Below are 21,545 nucleotides of genomic sequence, written 5' to 3' on the forward strand. Positions count from 1 at the left end.
CTGCCTTCACCATGGCACCTGCCCGGCTCAGGAAAGACTTCGACATCACACAGCATTCCTCTTCCTCCCAGTCATGCCAGCCTTGGCTTTGGGTTAAACAAAAGCAAAAAGCCAACACCCACACAGAGATAGCCTGCAGATAGAGAGTATCCAAGGCAGTGGGTTTCAAGGCTTCATTCTTCATTGGCCTGCTTGGTGTTGCAACTTTTTCCACCTCAGCTTTCCCTGTACCTCATTAACCCTCCCCCATGCTTTATTGCTCCCTTAACTAACTTTTCTTCTTGCTATGTCCATTCCGAACATGACAGAGCAAAGATGACATTGCTGTCACATTTTCCCTTTTTCATTAGGTCTACCTTGTTGAAAGTTCTAAGCCCTAGCTAAGCACTTCACAGCCGGATCAACCTACTAAACTGTAGTTGTGCAACAAGAGATGCCCCCAGTACTGCCAAACCGTGGGTGACTTGCTCAGAAACACTCACCTCTGAGCTTCTGTGAGCACATCTCCAACTCCGATCTAAAGATCGTGAACTTCCATAACCAAGCCAGCATTTCTTTTCATGGTTTCAACAATCATATTTATTCCTTGGTTTAAAAGGTTTTGGTTCAACAGTTTTATAAACAGACTTCACAAAATGTGCAATTCTTATAAACATAGTTCTTAGTTGCAGTGGTAGTAAGAATTGTTACTTTCATCATAAAGTTCACTTCAGTTATATTACACAAGGTTGGTTTTGTTCCCCCTCTTCTCCCTCCCCAATTGGCACTTCATTGTAAATTGGAGAAACTTTAAAAAGACAAAAAGTTAATCTAAGCATGACATTATAAGCACCTTGCCACCGTATGACACTCTAATAAGGCAAATTTTTGTTTTGTAAAGTCTGATTGTGCAACTTGGAGACCTATAAGAGATGCCAGAAATGCCAGCCTTCTCCCATAACGAACAGGCCTTCAATTTTGCTTCAAGGTTTTCACCCCTCCAAGCTACCCCCTTTAAAAAAACCCAACAGTACAGCTGATAATACAGCAGAATATACCCCTTACAGGGTGAAAGGAAATTACAGTAGACACAGGCTGAAAACACGGTGCATAGTAGACAAAATAAGACTGTTCTTAAAAATAAAATAAAAAAAAGAAATAAAAGAAGAAAAAGGAACTGAACAACAAGCAACAATGGAATTTTTTTAGTCATGAGGATTTGGGGGTTTCATAAATAAATGGAAAGTTACTAAAATACTTTGCTGTATAATATAAAAAAAGCGCAAAGTGTTTTCCAGTTGTCATCTAAGCACTAGATGCAACTTTGTAGGAGTAAGTATTTGGAGGCAGTTTTGAGCTCTGATTGGTGCAGGCATTCCAGCAGGGTAACGCTACCAACAGCAGAAGAAATCCACCCAGTAAGACACAGAAGCCACTGAAATAGAATGCAGTGTCATATTCCTGCGTCCAGTCATAAAACCAACCTGAGGGCGAAAGTAAAAGAGAAGCCTATCAGTGAGGAGGTAAATGTAACACAGCACTTTAAGTTAGAGATACATCATGAAAAAAAAATAAAAACACCACATGATAAAATACAGTTTGACCACTTCGACATAAAATGTGCCTTTCAACAAAGTCAAAACCAGAACACAATCAGCTTGGCTAGCCCAAGTGAAGCAGGCTTTAATTTTTCTTGAAGATTTTGATTTCATCTTTCCATTGTTATTAGGGCCAACCAGAACTACTTGCATGCAAATTAGTTCTGTCTGGTCCCAACAAGCTCATGTTCATTTTATTGTATCTACCTTGACCTTACCTACAATTGGTGGTCCGAGGCTATTTCCAAGTCCAGCAAAGAACATCAATATCCCATACGCGTGAGTCAGTTTCTCAATTCCCACAGTCTTTGTTGTTACATATGGAAAAATTGACCAGTTCCCAGTCAGAAAACCCAAAACCCCAGAAAGCATTGCTAATGTAAGGTAACCTTTGGCAAATGGAATTGCAAACAAGGCCACTCCTGTCATTAGTAAGGTAGTTACGTACAGATATAAAGTGTTAACCCATTTAAAATCTGCCAGTATTCCTAAAGTAAGTTTGCCAACAGCAGTCATAATGCCTATAATGGAAATAAGGGGCATATGATAGTCATCTTCATTAATGTTTGCACTTCTTGCCACATCTTCCATGAGCAGAGAAGGAGGAAATCCACCAATATCAAAGAGCAAGATGGCAACAAAGAGAGCTGAAAACACTTTGTTCTTAAAAAGAACCATGGTTTCCTCCCAGTAGTTCAAATAGAGCTGCCACTTCCTTTTGGCAAGTTGCTTGCAGAAGTTTGTCTGTTCTACAACTTTCTTTTTGTATGTGTCTTTCTCATTTACATTTATTGAGTTTAATACATTCTTATTTAAAATGCTATCCTGTTTATAATCAGGCATATTGTTAGCACATTTTTCATCAACGTAGCCCTTTTCAAGGATGCTTATGTTTTCTTCAACAGTCTTGTCTTTTTCATGGTAAACAAAATACTGTTCTGGGACTTTGTCTATGCATGTTTTTTCTGGTGGAGGGGAATCAGATGACTCCAACGGCCTCATTAGGCTGCCACATGCTAATATATTTAGAGACAGCGCACCAACTATTAGCAGACAACCATCCAGTCCATATAGATCAATAAGCTCTCTCTGCAATGCTGCATATACAAAGAGTCCAACGCTTGAGCCTGCAAAAGGAAAATAAGACCAGTTTAAACTGAAGAACTGAGAAAATTCTTCAACATTAACGAACGTCTACATTTCAGCAGCTACAAATACACTGCCACAGGAATAGTAAGTCATTTGGGCTCCTCTCTCCCCACTCTAATGAACTGGTACGTTATCATGCCTCTTGAAGTTACAGTTTCTTTATTGAGTATCCAAAAAAAAGAAAGCTTTTCAAAACATCTGAACAATTTGTGGTGATAAACACTAGCAGACACTTTAGAAACAAGGATCAATACTATATCCAATGAAAAACACCAAGGAACTATTAAGCCATCCTTCTGCCACACACTCAAATAGATGTATCCCTTCAGGTGCCATTTGAGTTAGCACAGGCAGAATTTCACACACCAATATTTTCCCCCTTCTCCTCCTTGCCGCCACCTTCTTCCTCCAAGGCAGAAACAGACCAAGGGTTCACCAAGAGTCCTCCTAGAAATAGGCCTTGACTGCTTAGTGTTTAAGGAGGAGGCGGCTCACATGGTGTGAGTTTACTCCAGAGGCATCTCTGAAGCTCATGCATTTGAGAAATTTGGCTATTCAGAGGAAAACACTGACGAGTAAGCAATTATTATGAAAACAAGCATTTTATGCGATCCCAACAGTTCAAAGAAAAAGCTCTTTGTTGGAGTGAGCATCGATCCATTGCAATCAATGGATGACCAACTCACAAATACAGAGCATTAGTTTGTTTCAAGTCAATTTAAAGATAAACTTTAAATTAAAATCATTTGCTCAAGACTGTTGCTAGGTTATATCAAAGCCATTTATATATTTCAGTGCTAAACACTGGAAAAAATAATTATAAAATTCAGACTTGTTTTGTTCTTTAGTTCTTCCAAGAACTAAAATTAACAAAAGCTCAATAAGATCAGGCATTAAAGCAAACTCCCTGAAATCCCAACAAAAGCTACTGAAAATGGTTCCAAGGAACATTTCTGCAGAAGTTCCCCCTAACTCCACCGGTATGGATCTGGCATTAATATCTCACAATACAGACTGTACTGACCAGGCCTCTCCTCACTAACAATTACTTGAGAAACCAGTTCAGAGGAGAGACTCCATACAACACAGGAAGCAAGGCATGGAACAATAACTCCTCAATTCTTTAACAGTTCCTACTTAGTCCATTAATTTAGCAATTCCTGTTGGTGTAAAATACAACATCACACAATGACCCAGAGAGAGGTTGAGAAAGACTGTTCAGCATCCTTCAAAGAATTTTCCTTGTATTATCAGAGGTTTGTTTTCCTAGGATCCCTTTAACATAGATGGACAAAAGCTGGGATGAGCTTTTGAAAGATTTCAGAATTTAGTCTCCTTTTAGATTGGAAACAAAAAAATATTTAAATATTAGCCCAACTACTCCTTTAAAGGTACAGTTAATGTGAGGCTATGGTGATCCACCACTTATATCCGGCACCTCCAATCTTTTTCACTTCTTATCTTGTGCAAGAAAGAAAAGGGAAAGAGAGCTCTATGGAAAGTTCCCCCTCTTGTTACCCATGGCATAAAGACCAAGCTACTCATGAGTCTACTTTCATTTTAGTGAATATCTTTTTCTCATCCATATGGATAGCCCATACTATACACCTGCACGGGTAGTTACTATTTTATCTGATGCCTGATTTTATCTATTCATTGCCACCAGTGTTTTGACTTAAGTACTACTTCAGGAAACTGAAGGTAAATGAGAAAAATATAATCTGTTTTTTATTGCCACAGCAACGGTAGCTGTATCAGAGTTGAAAAGTTAGAGAGAATGACAATTAGAAGTCATACCTGTTGAAATCAGACCAAGTGCAAGGCCTCTGCGTTTGTCAAAATAGTGGCAAGTGATGGTAACCGTTGCAGTATACAAAAGGCCACATCCAAGCCCTTGAGAAAAATAGTTAGAAGTAAAGCATGCAACATGCTATGGGAAATGAATGCCCCTTTGTATTCCCCAGATAATACAGTAGTGTACCCTGGGCACAGAGGTACCTTCTACCGCTGGCTCAACAGCCACGCTGGCTTCACACTGACAGGGCCATTAGGATGCCTGCACAGTCCCACCTCCTTCTCCCACCCCTGGCTGCAGAACCTGCACGGCGCAGGCTGGGTTTGAGGTGTTCAACAGCTCAGACTCCATGCTATGTGGAAGGATTACATGGCTTTCAGTCCAGGGGCTGGCCCCAGAAAACAGCAGAGCTGCATCCATACAGCACTGTGCCTGAGCCAGCACCCTGCTAGGTCCCTGCGGGCCAGCAATATGCCTGGATTCCTGACACCAGAAATATGACAAAACACCCACAGCAGCCCTCTGCAGCACAGAGGGACCGGTCACCACCTGCTAGGACAACAGCACTTTCATGCTTCTAGCACAGTGCTTTCGGTTCGATCCAGTTACGTAGAGAACAGCATTGCTCCCTAATGATCTCTAATTTATCAAATTAGAATGAGTACATGACAAAATTCCAGAAGAGATGTTATTTGTTTAAGATTGGCACTTCATTCACACCTGCAGAAGACCTTGATTCCACCCCTTAGCAAAAACCTCAGCTTTTCCATCTCTAACAATCATGTCAACAGAGAACAAACTGTTTTCAAACCCTGACGAACATATTCATTGCTTTTACCTATCACTACATGGCAAAAGCCTACCTCTGACACCCCTTCCCACCCCAAATTATTCCTTGATAAATCAAGTTCCAGACTTCACTCCGTCTCTGTGAATCAGTTTCTCCTTTCAGACTCATTAACAAAGTCTCAAAATAATAAAGATGAAGTCTCTATATGAAGGAAAGGTATTTCTTACCAACAACAATCCCATATGAAATATATAGAAAGTATATGTTAGGGGCAAAACTGCTCATCATGAGGCCCCCAGCCACCATAAAGCCACTGAAGATTGCCACTGGTCTTGCTCCAAAAGATGACACACATATACTGCAGACAGGACCTAGAGGAAAAGCAGGAAAAACATTCCTAGTAACTACCAGCATCAGAAAGAACTTCTAAAAAAATACCAGTCTATGGAAATGTTTCTTACAATAACTAAACAACAATTTAGAATACCCATTTTTCCAGGGCTCTTTATGAGAGTCAGTTATAAAAACATACAAGATCAGGCTTGCAAGATTTTTGCTCAAGGAGAAACTGACATCAGGACCACAGAATGGTACCAGGGCTGGGAGGGAGAGAGCCAGCAAAACATTCTTTAAAAATAGGATGATACGTACATACTAGACTACAGCACTGCCACTACACACCTAAGGACTCGTACAGAAGTTCTGAAAAGAATCATCTTTAGGTACCAAAAAAAGTTAGACCATCAGCCAGGCTTTAACCTAGCAGGTATTTTTTTGACAGAAGCCAAAAACTGTGCTTCAGAAAGACACTATCTGTATTGCTCTTCATAAAAAATAAGGTTTATAATACTGAAATGGAAAATAGTAACTTTTGATCATAACCATAGTAAGAATGCCACCTGGTGCTTACATAGAGGAAATATCTGCTGATACAATAGATAAAGACAAACACTATGCCTCCCCGATTTTCTAGGGAATTAAATACCTGCTAATCAGTATTTTACAAAATAACTGTTTACTACCTCTCTCGGTTTCTACTGCAAAATGACAGAAAATAAAAGGCATTTATTGAGAAAATCCAGAGCAATGTTCATGAAGTTCAGAAGAAGTTTCTCCTTTTCTTTACCCCCCAATACTTCTTGGTTGGTTAGTTCTTCAAAACAGGAACAAAGTGCAGGCAACTTTTGTACTCTGACTCTACTCAGTCAGTTCTCCCCTCACAGAAGTGGTAGAACAAGCACTTCTTTTCAGTTGTGTGACCTGGAATACACCTTTTAGTCTGAAGCAGCGTGCAAGCTTGGTTTCATGCATAAATAAGCAACCAAGAAGGGACTTGGCTTCCAAAAGACAATCTCTCATCTGAAACCCTGCAGTTCCAAACACTCATACATAGACTTATATATTAACCCCAAGATCCTAAACTCAGCAGCTCTGAAATTAGAAGTTAGACACAGATGAAAGACATTATTTAAATACCAATAACAACAAAAAACCCACCTGACCACTTTTGTATCTCATTCATAGCAATATACACTCCGTAGTCAATACAATCTGCAAATGCAGTAACTTTGGAGTCTGCCATTTGTTAAGATTGGTCCTCCCTGACTCACATATAACTGAGATCCCAGCAGATGGGAGGTGAGCCCAAAGAGGTGGTGGGTGGTGGACAACAGTTGGAGCTGAGGACTAGGTTTGCCTAGGTTTGCAGACAGGAGCTAGCAGCTGGGAATGCAGGCAAGGTTTTCGTGTAGTTATTGGCTATGAGACAAGCAGTTCTGTCAGGCAGGAGCGCAGATTCGTTAGCAGGTGAAACACTCCTCCACAGAAAGGCAGGGCATAACTTTTGCCCTACATAACAGCTGTCTGCCTAGGGACCATGAAGGGAAGCAAGTCAGCACTGGGGCTCATCCAGGCAAAGAGTCAGAGTTAAAGAAGAATCGAGAAAAATCTTACAGGGAAGCAGGGTTTATTTGGATTTTGGAAACAATGAAAAAGGAAGATGTAAGCACTTACTTCTTCTCAAGAGTCAGCATGCTGTGGAAAGGAAAGCTGGCCAGAATAAGTTGGGCAGAGTAACTTGCCAAGAGCAAAAGCTGAGAGTGTTAGACTGTTGCTGACTCTAGAACTAATTATTAGAACTCGCAAATTAAGATTGGTATGTTTCCGAAACCATGGGATTTAAAAATAAACAAAGGATTGAATCTGTATTACATAAAATATTCTTCTACACTAAAAGAACATTAGGCAGTGATAACATAATTCAATTAAGCAGAGGAATTTGTACTCTTTCCATTCTTTATTTCTGACCCACTACCTTGCTAAAACAAACAATATTTCCCTTCCACCTGGTCTCTATATTTCGACATAGCTACTTTCAGAAGGTCTCTGGCCAGCCTGGAGTGGTGGTACTGGTACAGACTGCACTGACTGCTACGAGAGGATCTGAGATGAAGCTAGACCCTCTGACCCCCAAGCCAGAACAAGGGAGACACATTGCTGAAAAATACGTCTTCATAATCTGACAAGGACAGTCTCCTTTGGAACATCATCAAAAACATCTCTGACAGGGTCCAAGGTGATACTCTTCCAGCTTCTCCCACTTAGAAAAATAATCCCAAAGGAGAACAAAAAGTACAAAGAGATCTTTTTGCTCTGACAGGGAAAACAACCTGCACAAAACTGAAAAACCTGCTTCAATAAGCTCAGTATTAATGTGCCATCTCACACAGCAAGAGATCTGGCCACTCAGCAATGGCCCTGTTTATAAGAAGGAGCGCCAGCATAAGTATTAAAATAGTTATTATAGGTCTCTGGGACGAGAAGAAAAACAGCTCCATCTTCCTCTTCACAATAGGTTCTACTTTCACACTTCCCCCATCATACTGCAAGAAAATAAAAGTCACAAAAGAAAACCCATGTAACAGCCAGCATCTCTGTTCTTTTCCTTGCCTCACATTCCTTCTCTTTCTCTGTTTCCCAAAGAGATGGCTTTTTTTTTTTTTTTTCCCACTAGGCACAGTACCTTTTTTTATTACCATGGTATTTGCTCAGGAGTTCACTGTACACAAACATGTTATTCTCTACAAGTATTCATTCAAGCACAATGAGTTCAAGGCAGTTAATTCTAGTTGAATATCCAACTTTCCCAGAATGGGACTGAGACTTGCTCTGTGAACTCCTGCTCTGTGGATTTTGTTCAAAGTGAATGTTCTGAAGAATATAGGAGTCTATGTACAGCTGCATAGGAAATAGCTCTTCAGGCAGCATAAGGCTTTTCACTAGCTGACTCTCTTTCAGAAAGATCCTTCCACTGATAGTGTATTTCTCACTGTAATGTGAACAACAAAAAAATAAAATCCCAGTGGCAATCCTCAATAGTAAGCATGGAAAATGGCTTTTAAGTCAGTATTTTGTTCAGTTTACTAAGCAACTCCAGGGGCTAGCACTGGTATTAGACTAATATTTGAAGGCATTGATAAATATTCACCTTTTTTACAAACGAAAATCCTTTCGGCTTTTTTTTCTTCCAAATGATAAAACTACACCAAATCCTATCAAGAAAAAAAAAAAAAAAAAAAAAAAAGTACCAGCCCATCTTATAAGAATGGTAGCTAACTTTAGGTAGAAAGACTTGGAAGCCAGCACAGGGACAGCCACTGCTCTTCCACACACAACCTGTCAAGACTTGGCATTCAGTAATATCAGGCTCTGCAGGGGAGCAGTCAAGAAGATCCCTAGACAAAATGGGAAGAACTAGCAGAAAGAGATGGGCTCTTCATGGCCATGCAGATCTTCATGCAGAGACCAAAGAGAGAGAACTCCTGGTTGGAATCATTTGTGTATTGATATTTTCATTAAGATTTTTTTTTTTTTTAATAAAAGACTACTCTCAGTGAGACCTGAATATAACAGTGAGTCCTTCCTGAGATGTGAAAACCAGCTATCTGCTGCTCTCAGAGGAACTTTATAACTATCGCAATCTTCTGATCTCCTGACAAGTACAAAGTTGTTTTGTTTAACCGGCATTAAGAACTAACACACTCTTCCTCAATCTTACCACATGAAGAAAAAAATTTTGCAAACTAGCACTCCCTGTCTCCACTCGCTCATCTCAAGCATCCTCCTTCCTTCACCTCATACACACACAAAACCTATTGCTAAACAAACAACACTGGACAACAGAGTTCTTTTTCTTATCGCCTTAATCTGACCCACGCTACTTGTTGGTATCTGTCTGAGCCTGTTGTAACTGTAGAGGAGAAACAATGCTCATGGACTGTACATAAAATCCACTAGACAGAACACAAGAACATTTGTTGCATATTAAATGCATTGCTAAAACCTCATCATAATAAATATAATATTCTCCAAATGTTTGTACTTTGCATAAGAATATAGGTCAGAAAAAGCCGTTTTACACTGGGCAGCAGCCCACTCCCAACTGATTGAAAAGACTGCTCCTTTCTGATAATGTTATTAAAAGAACTGGGGTCCTCTTCAGAGGAATCTTTGGGACACCTCCTCCCCTTCCCACAAATGAAGTATAGCTTCCATAGTTTACAGTGAGGGCTATCTATGAATGAGGGTTTTGTCTGAAAATGTGTAGATGCGGCAAAGGTGTTTTTAGAGTTGTAAAAATATTGCTTGAAAACACAAAATTAAGCTTTTAAAATATGTAACTGAATGCCTCAGACCAGCAGAAATACCCCATTAATTTATCAAGACATGCGTTTCAAGAGAGAATCTTCCCTTTGTTCTTCCTCCATTAATACAGGGGAGTAGGAATGGGGAACATACTGCTTGTGTCTCCTCCTATGCCAAATACTCTGAAGTCAACTCTTACTATCAACAGCTGTAGTGCCAATTACAGGCCAAGGTCTTTGTCTGTTTTGCTTTTAACTAGTGTAACATGGATCAAATTTAATTTCAGGCTCCAAATGGACATAAAATTAATAACACTTGGTGCAGGAGAAACACACAATCTTCAACAACAAAATAAATATCCTCCTCTGGACTGTCTTGGTAGGGGAAACATGCTAACCTCTTTCATTTTCTTCCTATGCAACAAGCCCTACATCATCCATGAAGCCATGTGCCCCTTCTAATATAGCCTGATCAGTGTTACGACACCTGATGTTGCAGAAGTCTCACCACTGCCCTGTACAAGAACACTAATGCTTTTCTTTCACTGTTTTAGGAACATTTCTATCAATACATTTTAAGGTCACATCACAGGAAATTATAACTCAAGTCATCCTGCAAGAAGAGATCAACTAGGTCTCTGTCTTGTTCCCTTTTCCAGCTGAATGGTCCAGCTCAGGGCTGAACACTGGCCTTAGCAATGCTGTCTGTGCTGTGAGCAAGAGGACAGAAATCAAACACCAGACAGCTAGGAAATCCATCTCAATAAACAAGGTGCTGTACTGGGCTTCTATGTCTCAAGTCTAAGTTTAGCTCTCACAGAAGTCAGAAGTAAACATTGTAGAAAGGATACCAATACAGCAAATGTGTAAGGACTCAGCGTCATCAGCTACCTCAGAAAATGTACAGAGGGAAGGGGAGAAGACTACACAGAATCTTTTTCTGTGCCAGCTGGCATACATGTAAGGACAGTTTCTTCTTTTTGGTGAAATTACAGCACTAATATAGCAAAGTCACTGGACTTATCTTTCACTTGTTACAGAAACTAGCTAATATGATTTCCAGCGCTATCAATGAGAAAAGTCTTCCTTAAGAAAATGGACACTAACTGATTTCCTGTGTGTAGCTGCAAAACTACCATACCTGCCATTCTAAGTCAGAGAGAGCTCATAGAAGAGCCTTAATTAAGAGTGGAAATCTCTTGTATCAATGGCAAAAAGACCATATCACAGTACAGGCTTAAAAGAAAATCTAGAATTAATTTGACAGCAGTCTCTAGGCATACACCATGCTAATTCAGAGGCACTTCAAAAATATACCACTGAAAGATAACATTATTCACCAGCTGAAAACTAAAACTAAGCAACTTGTATCATAATATCACATACTTGAAAGAGGAAATTAACTACTGAGAAAAGTTGCGAGACAGAGAATGCACTTAACAAATATGTTCTAAATCAAATGAGAATTACAGTATTTTCGGCATACAACATGCATTGCTTTAAGAGTACCAATATTTGAAAATATGTTTTTGGATAACTAGATCAGAGACTGGAAACCAAAATAGGGGAGAAAGGAAAGAGCAACAAATACTAAAAGAGTCAAGTTAGGAACACTAAAAGGCAAGGGGTATCCAGAAAAGCTTTGGAGTAAAGCTGTCCAGCTACTAGCATTCACACATGCAATACTGCTGCTGAAACCAGCTTGCCTGGGGAGACTGCCAAGTTATTAAGTTACAGATAATATCTTTTCACATACATAAATATATGCTAATTTAGAAAATTCAATCAGCCTGTTCATCTACTTTACACACACTGCGACACACAATGGTCCAACCTGACCTATAATGCTAGAACCTGCAATAACAGAAATAAGAACAGAAGCAAGTTCTCTTTCCCTATGTTCATGAAAAGGGTGTAACTTTGCAATGTGTTGTACCAACAGGTTTGCCCCAAAAACATATATGTTCATTACACTAGCGACTAGGTCTGAAAAAGTCTTGCTATGAAAACTGCCTGAAAAATTGTAACTTGTCAAGAGCATTCTAGTTTTATGTAGATGTTCTGATACTTAGTGTGCCTTCATTGAGTTTACCTCAAGTTGAGTTATTATTAAGGTCAGATCCCAATCTGGTAAAACAGTGGGATCTTCCATTTCAGATAAAGCAGGGAACTTACATTTTGTTTTCACTCAACTCTGAGAACATCAATGCAATTAAAAGGCCCTTATTGTACTTTTCTTTGAAGGCATTAAATATAGGAATGATTAAGCTAATCACAAACTGCAAGAATAAAAGTACACCTGACAGAAAACATTCCTCCTAAACTGTCAAAATTTTAAGTAATTTAGTAATTCTATATCAAAATCAATTACAATAGCAGCTTTTATACATATTATTCAGCCACAGAAGTTCTTATTTGCTATAAAGCATGCTACCGGCAGCTGCTTACAGTGGCAAGACAGAGGGCACTGAGAAATCTGGAAACTAGCATGCTGCTAACATACAAGAAAGAAAGCTGAGGCTTTTGTCAGAAAGTGAGCCAGAGACTTCTGTCTCCAGGGAGAGGGCTTTTCTTCACCCCTTCTCTTGCAACTCCCTTCTGCCTAGTTTTTCTTCAGTAACTATCTTGTTTATTCTTCTTTCCCTCCCACTTCATTCTCTCTCAAGTTTATTTAGGTCTTGATCTGCTAATAATGGGAGTCCATGCCCTTAAACAGGAAAATAAAAAAGTATTAAAAAGAGCAGTCTATAGTCCTTTGCCCACTTAAACCCTGAGACTGAATATAGTTTTCTTGTGGTTAATGTGCCACATGCTTTTGCCTATTTCCATTCTGCTTAGTGATACAACACTTAACACAAAAGCAACACCAGTATTCGGCCAGTTATAGCATCCTACAAAGCAGTGGTCTTTATTCAGGTCTGTATCGCTGTTTGAATGTCAACTTTATTTTAAGGAGAAATTTCCTCAGAATTGTGAACAGCATTTTGTCCATTAAACTACATAATTGCTTTTCCTCATAGCAATTGCTCTGTTGACAGGCATTTTTTTCCAGATTCAGCAAAAAGATAGTAGTTCCCATGGAGAATCTTTGAAAAGCAGAAGTTAGTGATATTATCCAGTACAATAACCATGCTTGATATTAAAACAACAACAAAAGAAATAGGACCTATGAACTTTCCAAATGGTGTTTTATTTCCCTAAAACTCTGCTGTTACTCTCAAAGTGACAATGTCTTACTAAAGAAAATCTTTCAGCAAAGTTGTTTTATTTAATGTCACTGCTATCCATAACTTTCCAGGCTTCGAAGGAATATTTTTCTCAAACAAACAGTGGAAAAGAGCCCTCACCCACCCTAACTGGTGGGTTTCTAGAGCTGAAAAATGAGTAACTAGTTTATTAATTGACTTTTTTAATGTAATTATAATAATTTTTTAATCATTTCAGACTAACAGTTAGCTCTGATTTTAAAGATACTAATGCAAATATCACACTTAAAGCCTCATTTAAAAAAAAAAAAATAATCCCATCAACAAAATTACCATCCAGTTTCCCAGAGATTTTCTAGTTTTTTCAAATACAGTAATTTTGAATTTTATAAGGGTAATATTTTTATTGCTTTTTTACCATATAAAGGTACTCTTCCTACTCATCTTGACCTAAAACAAAAATGCATCATCCTTATTCTATCATTTGCTGCCGTCTTTAATGTAATTCCAAAAGCACACACAGATGAAAGCATTTACTAGAAAGAAATGTTCTGATTTAAGATAGATACTGCTTCTACACTTACTGGCAAGCAGTCCGATTCCATTTGCTAGAGATCCAACCCAAGCAGTCTTGCCTTTCCCTTCTCCAAAAACATCCAGCCATTCTAAATACAAGACTCCCACCGCCAGCGGTGATCCGTAACACAAGAACTGAGTAAAGAAGGAAACGACAACAATCACCCAGCCCCAGCCACCATCCGGTGGTTTCCGAAATACCATCTTGTCAGATGAGCGCGGATGTAAAGGCAGAACCTGTATAAACAAAAAACAAACAGAACAGAGCATTAGAAATGTGACTGATCTAGGTTTACTAATACAAGTGAGCTCTACAGAGTAGCACACATTCATACAGAGGCTTATTTCACCCTTCAAGAAATACATGCAGCATAGCATACAGACAATGAAAATGAGTTACTACTGCTACTTCTACCTCTCCTGCATAACACAGGAACAGTACACAAAACCTTAATAAGTCATACATACATCAGCAGCACTGTATTACAGAAAGAGGGAACATTTAATTTTGTGAGTGTTAAACAGGCTTTGAGAAGACCTCAAGCTTTAATATCTGCCCCAGTTCAAAGAGAGAACCACATGTCCACCTGCTGTGAAGACCTCAGATATTCTGAGTGAAGCATGTAGGCTTGAAGGACAAGAAAAGCTGCAAGTATGAAACAAATAAATACTTCAGGATTGAAAAAAAAAGAAAAATAAATAAAATCACAAGTATAAAAATATTTGTTCAAGGTTAAAAAAAAAATGTCTATCAAATTGTAATCTCAGCACAGTACTTTGCAGTTTAGCAAGGTGTTTGCCACCAAATAGTGTACTCTCCGAGGGGCAGTCCAAAAGACAGACTGACATCCTGGAAATAGTAACAGTTCAGTATTCTGCTCTGTCAACAAGGTGATGTGTAGTGGAGTGATGCATCCAAAAATCACTTTGTATATATTAGTAAGTGAAGTAAGTTTTAAAACTGTGTACAAGTGTGGCTTATATGCCAAGACATGACAATATTAAACATGCACACAAAATTCTCCTATGACCTCTTACAGTGTCTGCCCTCAGCGCAGTTTGCACACACCATCCTTCCTGGAACTGGTGATCACTTCTTGACTCCGTAAGCACCTTACTCCTTTGCATGGAAAGATCCATCACCTATGTATCTATGGCTATAAATAACGTACTGTCCTCACACCTTCTCAAGACTGGTTTGTGAATGTAGGGACAGATACTTCTAAAATCCAGAAAAGAGTTTAGAGGTTTCCCAGGCTAAACTGCTTTGGAGTTTGGATGACTCCAGTGATACTGTGTCCTTGTGCACACAATTAACCTTCCCTCCCTCTCTACAGGGAGAAATCTGTCGAAGTGATAATTGCAAAACCCATGTCCTGTTCCTGGCTCTGTCACTAACCGGACATGTGATTCTTCACAATTTTATTTCCTTTACCTTTACAGATATGCTCTTACCCTGTTTTCTTCATGCAATATTCTCAAGGACCATCTTCACACTGCTGCAGTAAGAGTTCTGCTCTGGGAGACCCCCAAGAGTCAAAGCAGAAAAATAAACATATTGCACTGCCTTCTTGACTTACAACCCAGAAGAGACAGAAAAAAATTACCGCTGTATGAAGACACTGTAAACAAGTGGACAATAACAGAACTTTCATTCAAGCTCCTCATACACTTTGCTCGGGCAATTTTTAAGAATATGCATGGAAAACTTACATAAAAGCTACAGTATAAAATTTTGAGGATTAATTACTATAAGGACATGAAAAAGCCCAGCTTCAGTTTACAGGCATAATGTTACTTTGAGGGTAGATACTTACAGGTGATGGCAAAAGTCCTTCAGCTTCCTACAAATGTAACTTCACGTAACAACTGTACCTGCAGAGAAAGAGCAGCAAAGCAAGTTTTCAGCCAAAGTATGACTGCAACAGTGAGCACAACTCCAAAAAAATGGTATCTTCATATTAAATCTCTTCTTTTTCATATCTTTTCAGAGGAACTTCAGAAGTAATAGAGTTATCTCAGTGGAGAAATACTGACCCCCTCTCAATTAATTAACAGCTGACAGCAGCCTTGAGCCCCAAAATAACAAAAACATTGTCCACTAATGTAAAATAAACTTTGACATTCTAGGTCCTTTAGGAGTGATTTACAGTTTTAACATACTGACAGTCCTTCAAGATACAGTATTTCCAGTTACAGTTGTTACAAAGTTGTATGTTTCATTTATATATGTAAGCTCTAGCAAGTGTCCCTTAACTACAGGAGATGCAAGGATGACAGCTGGGATAGACAGAAATAACATGCCATAAAGTATCAAAGCATTAAAAAGCTGCTAATAGGTACTTTGCTACAGCAAGAACCTTTATACAAAAGGGGATCCCCATATTTCTACACAAAATATTTAAACTATTTGAATGCAGTCACCAAAAGAGCTGACACATGCACCTCTGCATACACTAAATAAGTATCACTTGGCTTGTTTCATCCCTGACTGGAGTAAAAATAGTGGAAATAAGTAACAGCTTCAACAAAAGACACTTCCACTGGGACAAAGCAAGGAAGTTTTCAGCAAACCACTAAAATAGTGGAAATCGACAGTGAATAATCCCAACTCATACATGTTTAAAAAGTAATCTTTAGAAAACAAACATGTTTTAGAAGTTATATTGATTTCCACTATATTGATGCCCCAGAATTTGGCACAGAGACAACTCTTGAGTTCAGTTCTGCTATTCTAAACATTTGATGGGGAGGAAGGGAGGGCAGGGCAGGAGAGAAAAAAGTTTTCATAGTCTTAGGTCACGTAGTCTTTTCTAAAAGAAAGACTTAAAAAAACCTCTGGATCAGTTCCTCATCTGCTGCAAGTCTGTGCAGGGTTACTGACTTTAACCAACCACTTCCAACTTACAGCAGCAAAAGAGCTGACCTTCTCCATGCCGATTTCTCCTATTTTGCACCACAGATCTCTTCCGTATGTTTTAGCTAAATAGCAGAATTTTAGGTACCAAAGCCATCTATTTCCTAAACACTTCAAACCATTTACAGTCTGCAACTGCCAAGCAAGAAGCAAAAACCACTGTCATTATTCCTCCAAAAATCATCCTCAAACTGAAAACAGATCTATGAAGTCCCAGGGTTGGTTTTTAGGAGCCTACATGACCTGACTTACCCTTCGCTTTCTTGCAAGTTGCTCCTTCACCTCACACTGCTGTGTATCTGTTATCTAAAATAAGGTGTATTTTCTAACTTCCTTGAAGGCATGAAGTCCTGAAGGAAGCACAAGAGCTCAGAGCCCTGTGTGAGAAGCTTGTTCCCCAGAGCCCTCTGTTATGATACATAGTTAAAGATGTCCCGGTCAACCAAGCTGCTGCTGGGACTGGATAGCAATGCATCTTTTATTGGTACATTATTTAATGCTTCCCAGAAAACGACAAGTTGTAGTATAACAGACAGGAGCCAACAGTAGAAGCTAAGCCTTTGCTACTTCCAGCACTGCCTGCATGGGCATCAAATCTGTGCATCGACTTCCGAGAGATCCAGAGTGCCTTTTACTATTTTCTATCTGTGCAGAAGACTGCACAGATAAACACAATGATCAAAAATAAAGAAACAGAAGCCCACACAGAAGAGAGTGCTCAATAGTTTTGCTTTCCCTTGGAACCAACCAGGAAGACTTGTGTTATCCTGGAAACAGACAAATGAACAACCATGGGTTTAAAATTCAGGTGGGAACCATTTCACAAACCTTACTGTTCACACAATAAAATACTTCAGACTCCAGGAAAGCTAGTTGCATCAAAACAACTGAAATGGAGAAATGAAGCATAAAGAATTAAACAGTAACTTGAGGTTTGGTCAGAAAAAGCTTTTCAGTGCGTTGTACTCACTGAGAATAAGAATCAGAGGAAGAGAGCTGCTTGATGAAAGCCTTTACCAACACAACAAGAAGAAACCCTAGAGAACTAACTGAACAACAGTTTTAATGTGGAAAAAGAGGGGTATCTGGCTGCAACTGTTTTCTTAAGCAGCTTTATCACAAGATTGATCTCTTTCTCTAAAAAAATCTTAAAATTTGGCTAAAAGATGACAGAGGAGCACAAAAAAAATAATTCGTCTAAACACCACGAATACAACTGAAATATAAGTCCTCAGCACAGAAACTTGTACTAATCTGAGGCAAAGGGAATCTTGAGAAAGACAGTAGCAATATGATTGTTTCCAGATTGTTATTTGTGCAACTGGAGTCTGGTTAAGTACGCTGCTTTCTGTGAGCAGCACGTGGCTGCAAAGAAAGCCGATGTCAGCAGAATCACTGTGTGATTTACACTCAGCTGTTCCAGTTCTGCAAGGCACTGGTACAAATTAAGATAGTACCAACCAGAATGCTAACATCCCTCATTTTAAGTTAAATTAGATTTCATGTAAACTTCTATTTATTTTTCAGGTAACCTTATTGCAATTATCATCTGAAGTTTCTGCTACCCTTAGCGTGCAAGCAACACCTAAAGTGTTAGAGTGTCAGCGATGCACTAGAGTTCTTTTTAACATACTCATTGCATCCAAACACCTACTGGCACGTAAGCACTGTATTAAATGCACCAAAAAAGATGCATCTGTACTTTGATGACATCAGACTTCAACTGATGTTCTAACTACAGCAGCTCCCACATGTAAACATTCATCTTTAAGTTCTTTCACACTGAACGTACATATTCCCCTCTCGGTTCTCTGCATTTGGGTCTACCTATTTCTCATGCTCCTCCATTTTCCCTTTCGCAAGTTATACAAGAGGCCCCTCGACATAAATATTTCCTTCTATTTCTGCTTAATAAGGGAAGAAACATGGAGTTTAAAACAAAACAAATTACCAGAACAAAGCTTACCAACAACATAACAATGCTTTTCTACTGTGCAAAATAAGTTCACATAAAGAAGCATCAACCAGGGCAGCACATAAGCCAACCGGCTTTGTACAAATCTGTCAGCTCAGCAGAACCAGTCCTACCTGTTTCCAGAGCCTCACTGCCCCAGAGGGGATGGAAGACCAGCTTTCCCCCCTCAATGTAACTGCCGGTCAGACACCCACACAGACAGATGTAAGCCAGTGCTGCTATAAAACCACCAGCCAACTTCATTTATCAGAGAACAACAACTCTGCAAAACAAAAGTGCGGTGTATGCTGCCTTACGCATCACAACCTGTGAGGCCTCCCCTTGGTGTCTGCTCTCTCAACCCCTCCGTGTTCCTTGGCCAGGTCCTCTGTGGGGATGGATGGGTTCTTATAGCCCCGGCTCACCTCGCCTCTCCCCACGCCCTCAGGGGCCAGCCCACCCCTGCTCCAGAGAGCTGTTACACATTGACACCTACCACCTCCAGATCAGTTTCAATGGGAAGCACTCACCCGCGCAGCGAAACGCCAAAGGTCGCCCTTGCCAGCCTGATGCTACACACATGGCGAGACAGGGTCACGCCAGGTTGCCCTGCTCCTGGGCAGCCGCGGCCTCTGAGACGTCAACGGGCGTTTGCAATGGGCAGGCACCGATGCCGATAGGTGCCCGCTGCCATGTGCCTACAGCGGGCACTGATACCGCGACACTGCTGAGTGCCCGCTGGATGTCAACAGGCACCCACAAAGGACACCAGGAGGCAGGTACCTGCAGGCAACATCAAAGGGTGCTCCCAGCGGGCACCGAGGGATGGACTTCGATCGGCACCACAGAGGACGTGGCCGCCCCAGCGGGCACCCGCGGGAGACGGCAGGTACTGGGCCGGCTCCTGTCCCCGAAGCCCGGACGTAGCAGAGGCCTCTCAGGGCCACCGGCTTGGCCCGGCCGCCCCCCGCACCGACAGCGGGGGCCGGGACAGCCGAATGAGAGCTCCCGCCGGAGAGCCGAGCCGAGCCGAGGCCCCGCCTGGCCGCCTCCCGCGGCTACCGCCGGCCCGGCCCCTCGCTCCCCTCACCCGCAGCCCCCCGTAGCCCGGCCGAAGCCGGGTTCCCCCGAGGCGGCGCCGTCCCCGTTACCTGCGCCCCGCGCCGGCAGCAGCGGGCGGCCCGTGGGGCAGGAGCCGCCCCCGGCGGGCCGGGGCAGCCCCGCATCCCCGGCGCGGCGCGGCGGGGCGGGCCGCGGCCGGCACGAACCGGTTGTAACTCGGGCGGGAGGAGGAGCCGCCGGGGGCCGCCACCGCCTCCGCCCGCAGCCCCTGGGGCGGGGTGGGCTGCCCCGGCCCCGACCCCCGGCCCCGCCCCTCCGGGCAGGCGTGGGGCGGCCGCTCGGCGTCACCTCCACCGCCGACCCATGCCTGCTCCACCTCCCGGTCCGCGGGCAGACCCCGTCCTCGCCGCCCTCCTCCGCCCCGCTCCCGCCGGGCAGGGGCGGACACCGGTCGCGCCAGCCTGGGGTCGGGCGGCCGCAGCGGAGCCGGGTAGGAGCCGCCCTCGTTCCCTGAGCAGCGGCGGGGTAGCGGCACTCACCGTGGTGTTCCGCTGCTCCGCCCGTCCCCAGCCCCACCGGGCGGGGTGGGGGCCTGGCTCAAAGGCACACTAAACCCGCTTGCCACCATCCCCTGCTCCTTTTATTCGCATGCCCACGCTGCCGCCCGGAAGGCAGGAGCGAGACCGCAGCTCCTTCAGGCTCACCGCAGCGGCTTCGAACCTGCTCGGGTACCAAAGGCAGTGTAACCGCTGCAGGTCGCGGATGAGCGCCGGCTCTCCGCCACCATTGCCCAAAGGTCGCAAACTTGCACTGCAACCAGCAATGGAGGTAGGGTACATACAGCACTGCTACCCCAGCCTGCTAGCTCAGGTAAGAGCCACTGCCTTTAGAGGCTGTTTCATTAAAGCCCTAGCCCGTATCAGCATGCATGGCACGTACAGTGCTGTTAGATGTATGACGAGGTAGTTGTCAATTTGTGCAAGTTCAGCCACCTCCAACTTTCACCCTCCAGACTGCAAAATCTGTTGTAGAAGCTGATTGAATACTCCAAGTATGAGGCTCTACCCACTGATGTGTGTTCAAAGTGACAGCACTGCTGCTATCTCTATCCAACTTGGTCAGCTCAGGTATTCACACAAACTGCACATAGAATTGCAAATATTCCCAGAGTTGAGTGGAATTCTGAGAGTTGAAATATTCCTAGAGTTGAAATTCTGAAGCAACCTCAGATGCTTACAGCCTATGCGGTTCCTACAGGTACAGCATAACTCCCCATTTGGACCCACAGTCTGTATTGACTCCATGCAATATTTAGGAAGGTTCATGAAATTCAAGTGTCTTTTAAGGTGTCTAGATCCAGTTCACAGTGTTCAGGTAAATATTAAAATTAATAGTTGCTACTTGAAGGACCAACAGAAGAATGATACAAACTCAAGAGTCACTTCTAAGATATCTCTGAAGTAAAAGGCCTCAGCTGGCATATGGTTCAATTTTGGGTATCTATCTCATTTCAAAAAGTGCAGCCAACTGAAAGGGGTGGGAGGGAGAGAATAAGAACTATCAGAGCTCCTAGAAAACTGGTCCAGAGAAAACTGAAATCAATGACATTTAACCTAGAAAGAAGGCAGTGGGGAAACATAACATTATTCAAGAACTATAAAGGAAAGGAATTAGTAGCTCTGCATACACTTTAGATAAGTAAAAGAAGTGAGTGGGCTTAAACTCCACCAGAAGATACTGCTTTGGATATTAGGAAAAGCAAGGCTAGCTTGGTACTAGCAGACACTTCTTTGGGAGAGGACAGCATTTTGGGAACACACATGCACTGGGTTGCTGAAACAAATGACTGAAGACAGCTGCCCAGATAGTAAAAAGC

At 41.7% G+C, this 21,545-nt stretch overlaps 1 protein-coding gene across 9 annotated transcripts; it reads right to left on the reverse strand.

Moving 5' to 3' along the window:
* Positions 1-551: 551 nt before the first annotated feature.
* SLC16A9 (solute carrier family 16 member 9) lies at positions 552-19,862 on the reverse strand. 9 transcript variants are annotated; one of them, XM_030488027.1, is made up of 8 exons: positions 19,759-19,862; positions 15,554-15,611; positions 15,192-15,311; positions 13,745-13,973; positions 5,539-5,682; positions 4,524-4,619; positions 1,796-2,704; positions 552-1,463 (listed from the first exon to the last, which is right to left on the reverse strand). In XM_030488027.1, exons 4-8 carry the CDS (start codon positions 13,938-13,940, stop codon positions 1,285-1,287), a joined length of 1,524 nt encoding a protein of 507 aa, XP_030343887.1. In that variant the 5' UTR covers positions 13,941-13,973; positions 15,192-15,311; positions 15,554-15,611; positions 19,759-19,862; the 3' UTR covers positions 552-1,284. The 9 variants fall into 9 exon arrangements, with proteins under 9 accessions (XP_030343887.1, XP_030343882.1, XP_030343880.1 ...); XM_030488022.1 differs by lacking the exon at positions 15,192-15,311 and having other exon boundaries at positions 19,759-19,855; XM_030488020.1 differs by having other exon boundaries at positions 13,745-15,358; positions 19,759-19,821.
* Positions 19,863-21,545: the final 1,683 nt, after the last annotated feature.

This window comes from Strigops habroptila, chromosome 5 (assembly GCF_004027225.2).
Source record: "Strigops habroptila isolate Jane chromosome 5, bStrHab1.2.pri, whole genome shotgun sequence".
NCBI lineage: Eukaryota > Metazoa > Chordata > Aves > Psittaciformes > Psittacidae > Strigops > Strigops habroptila.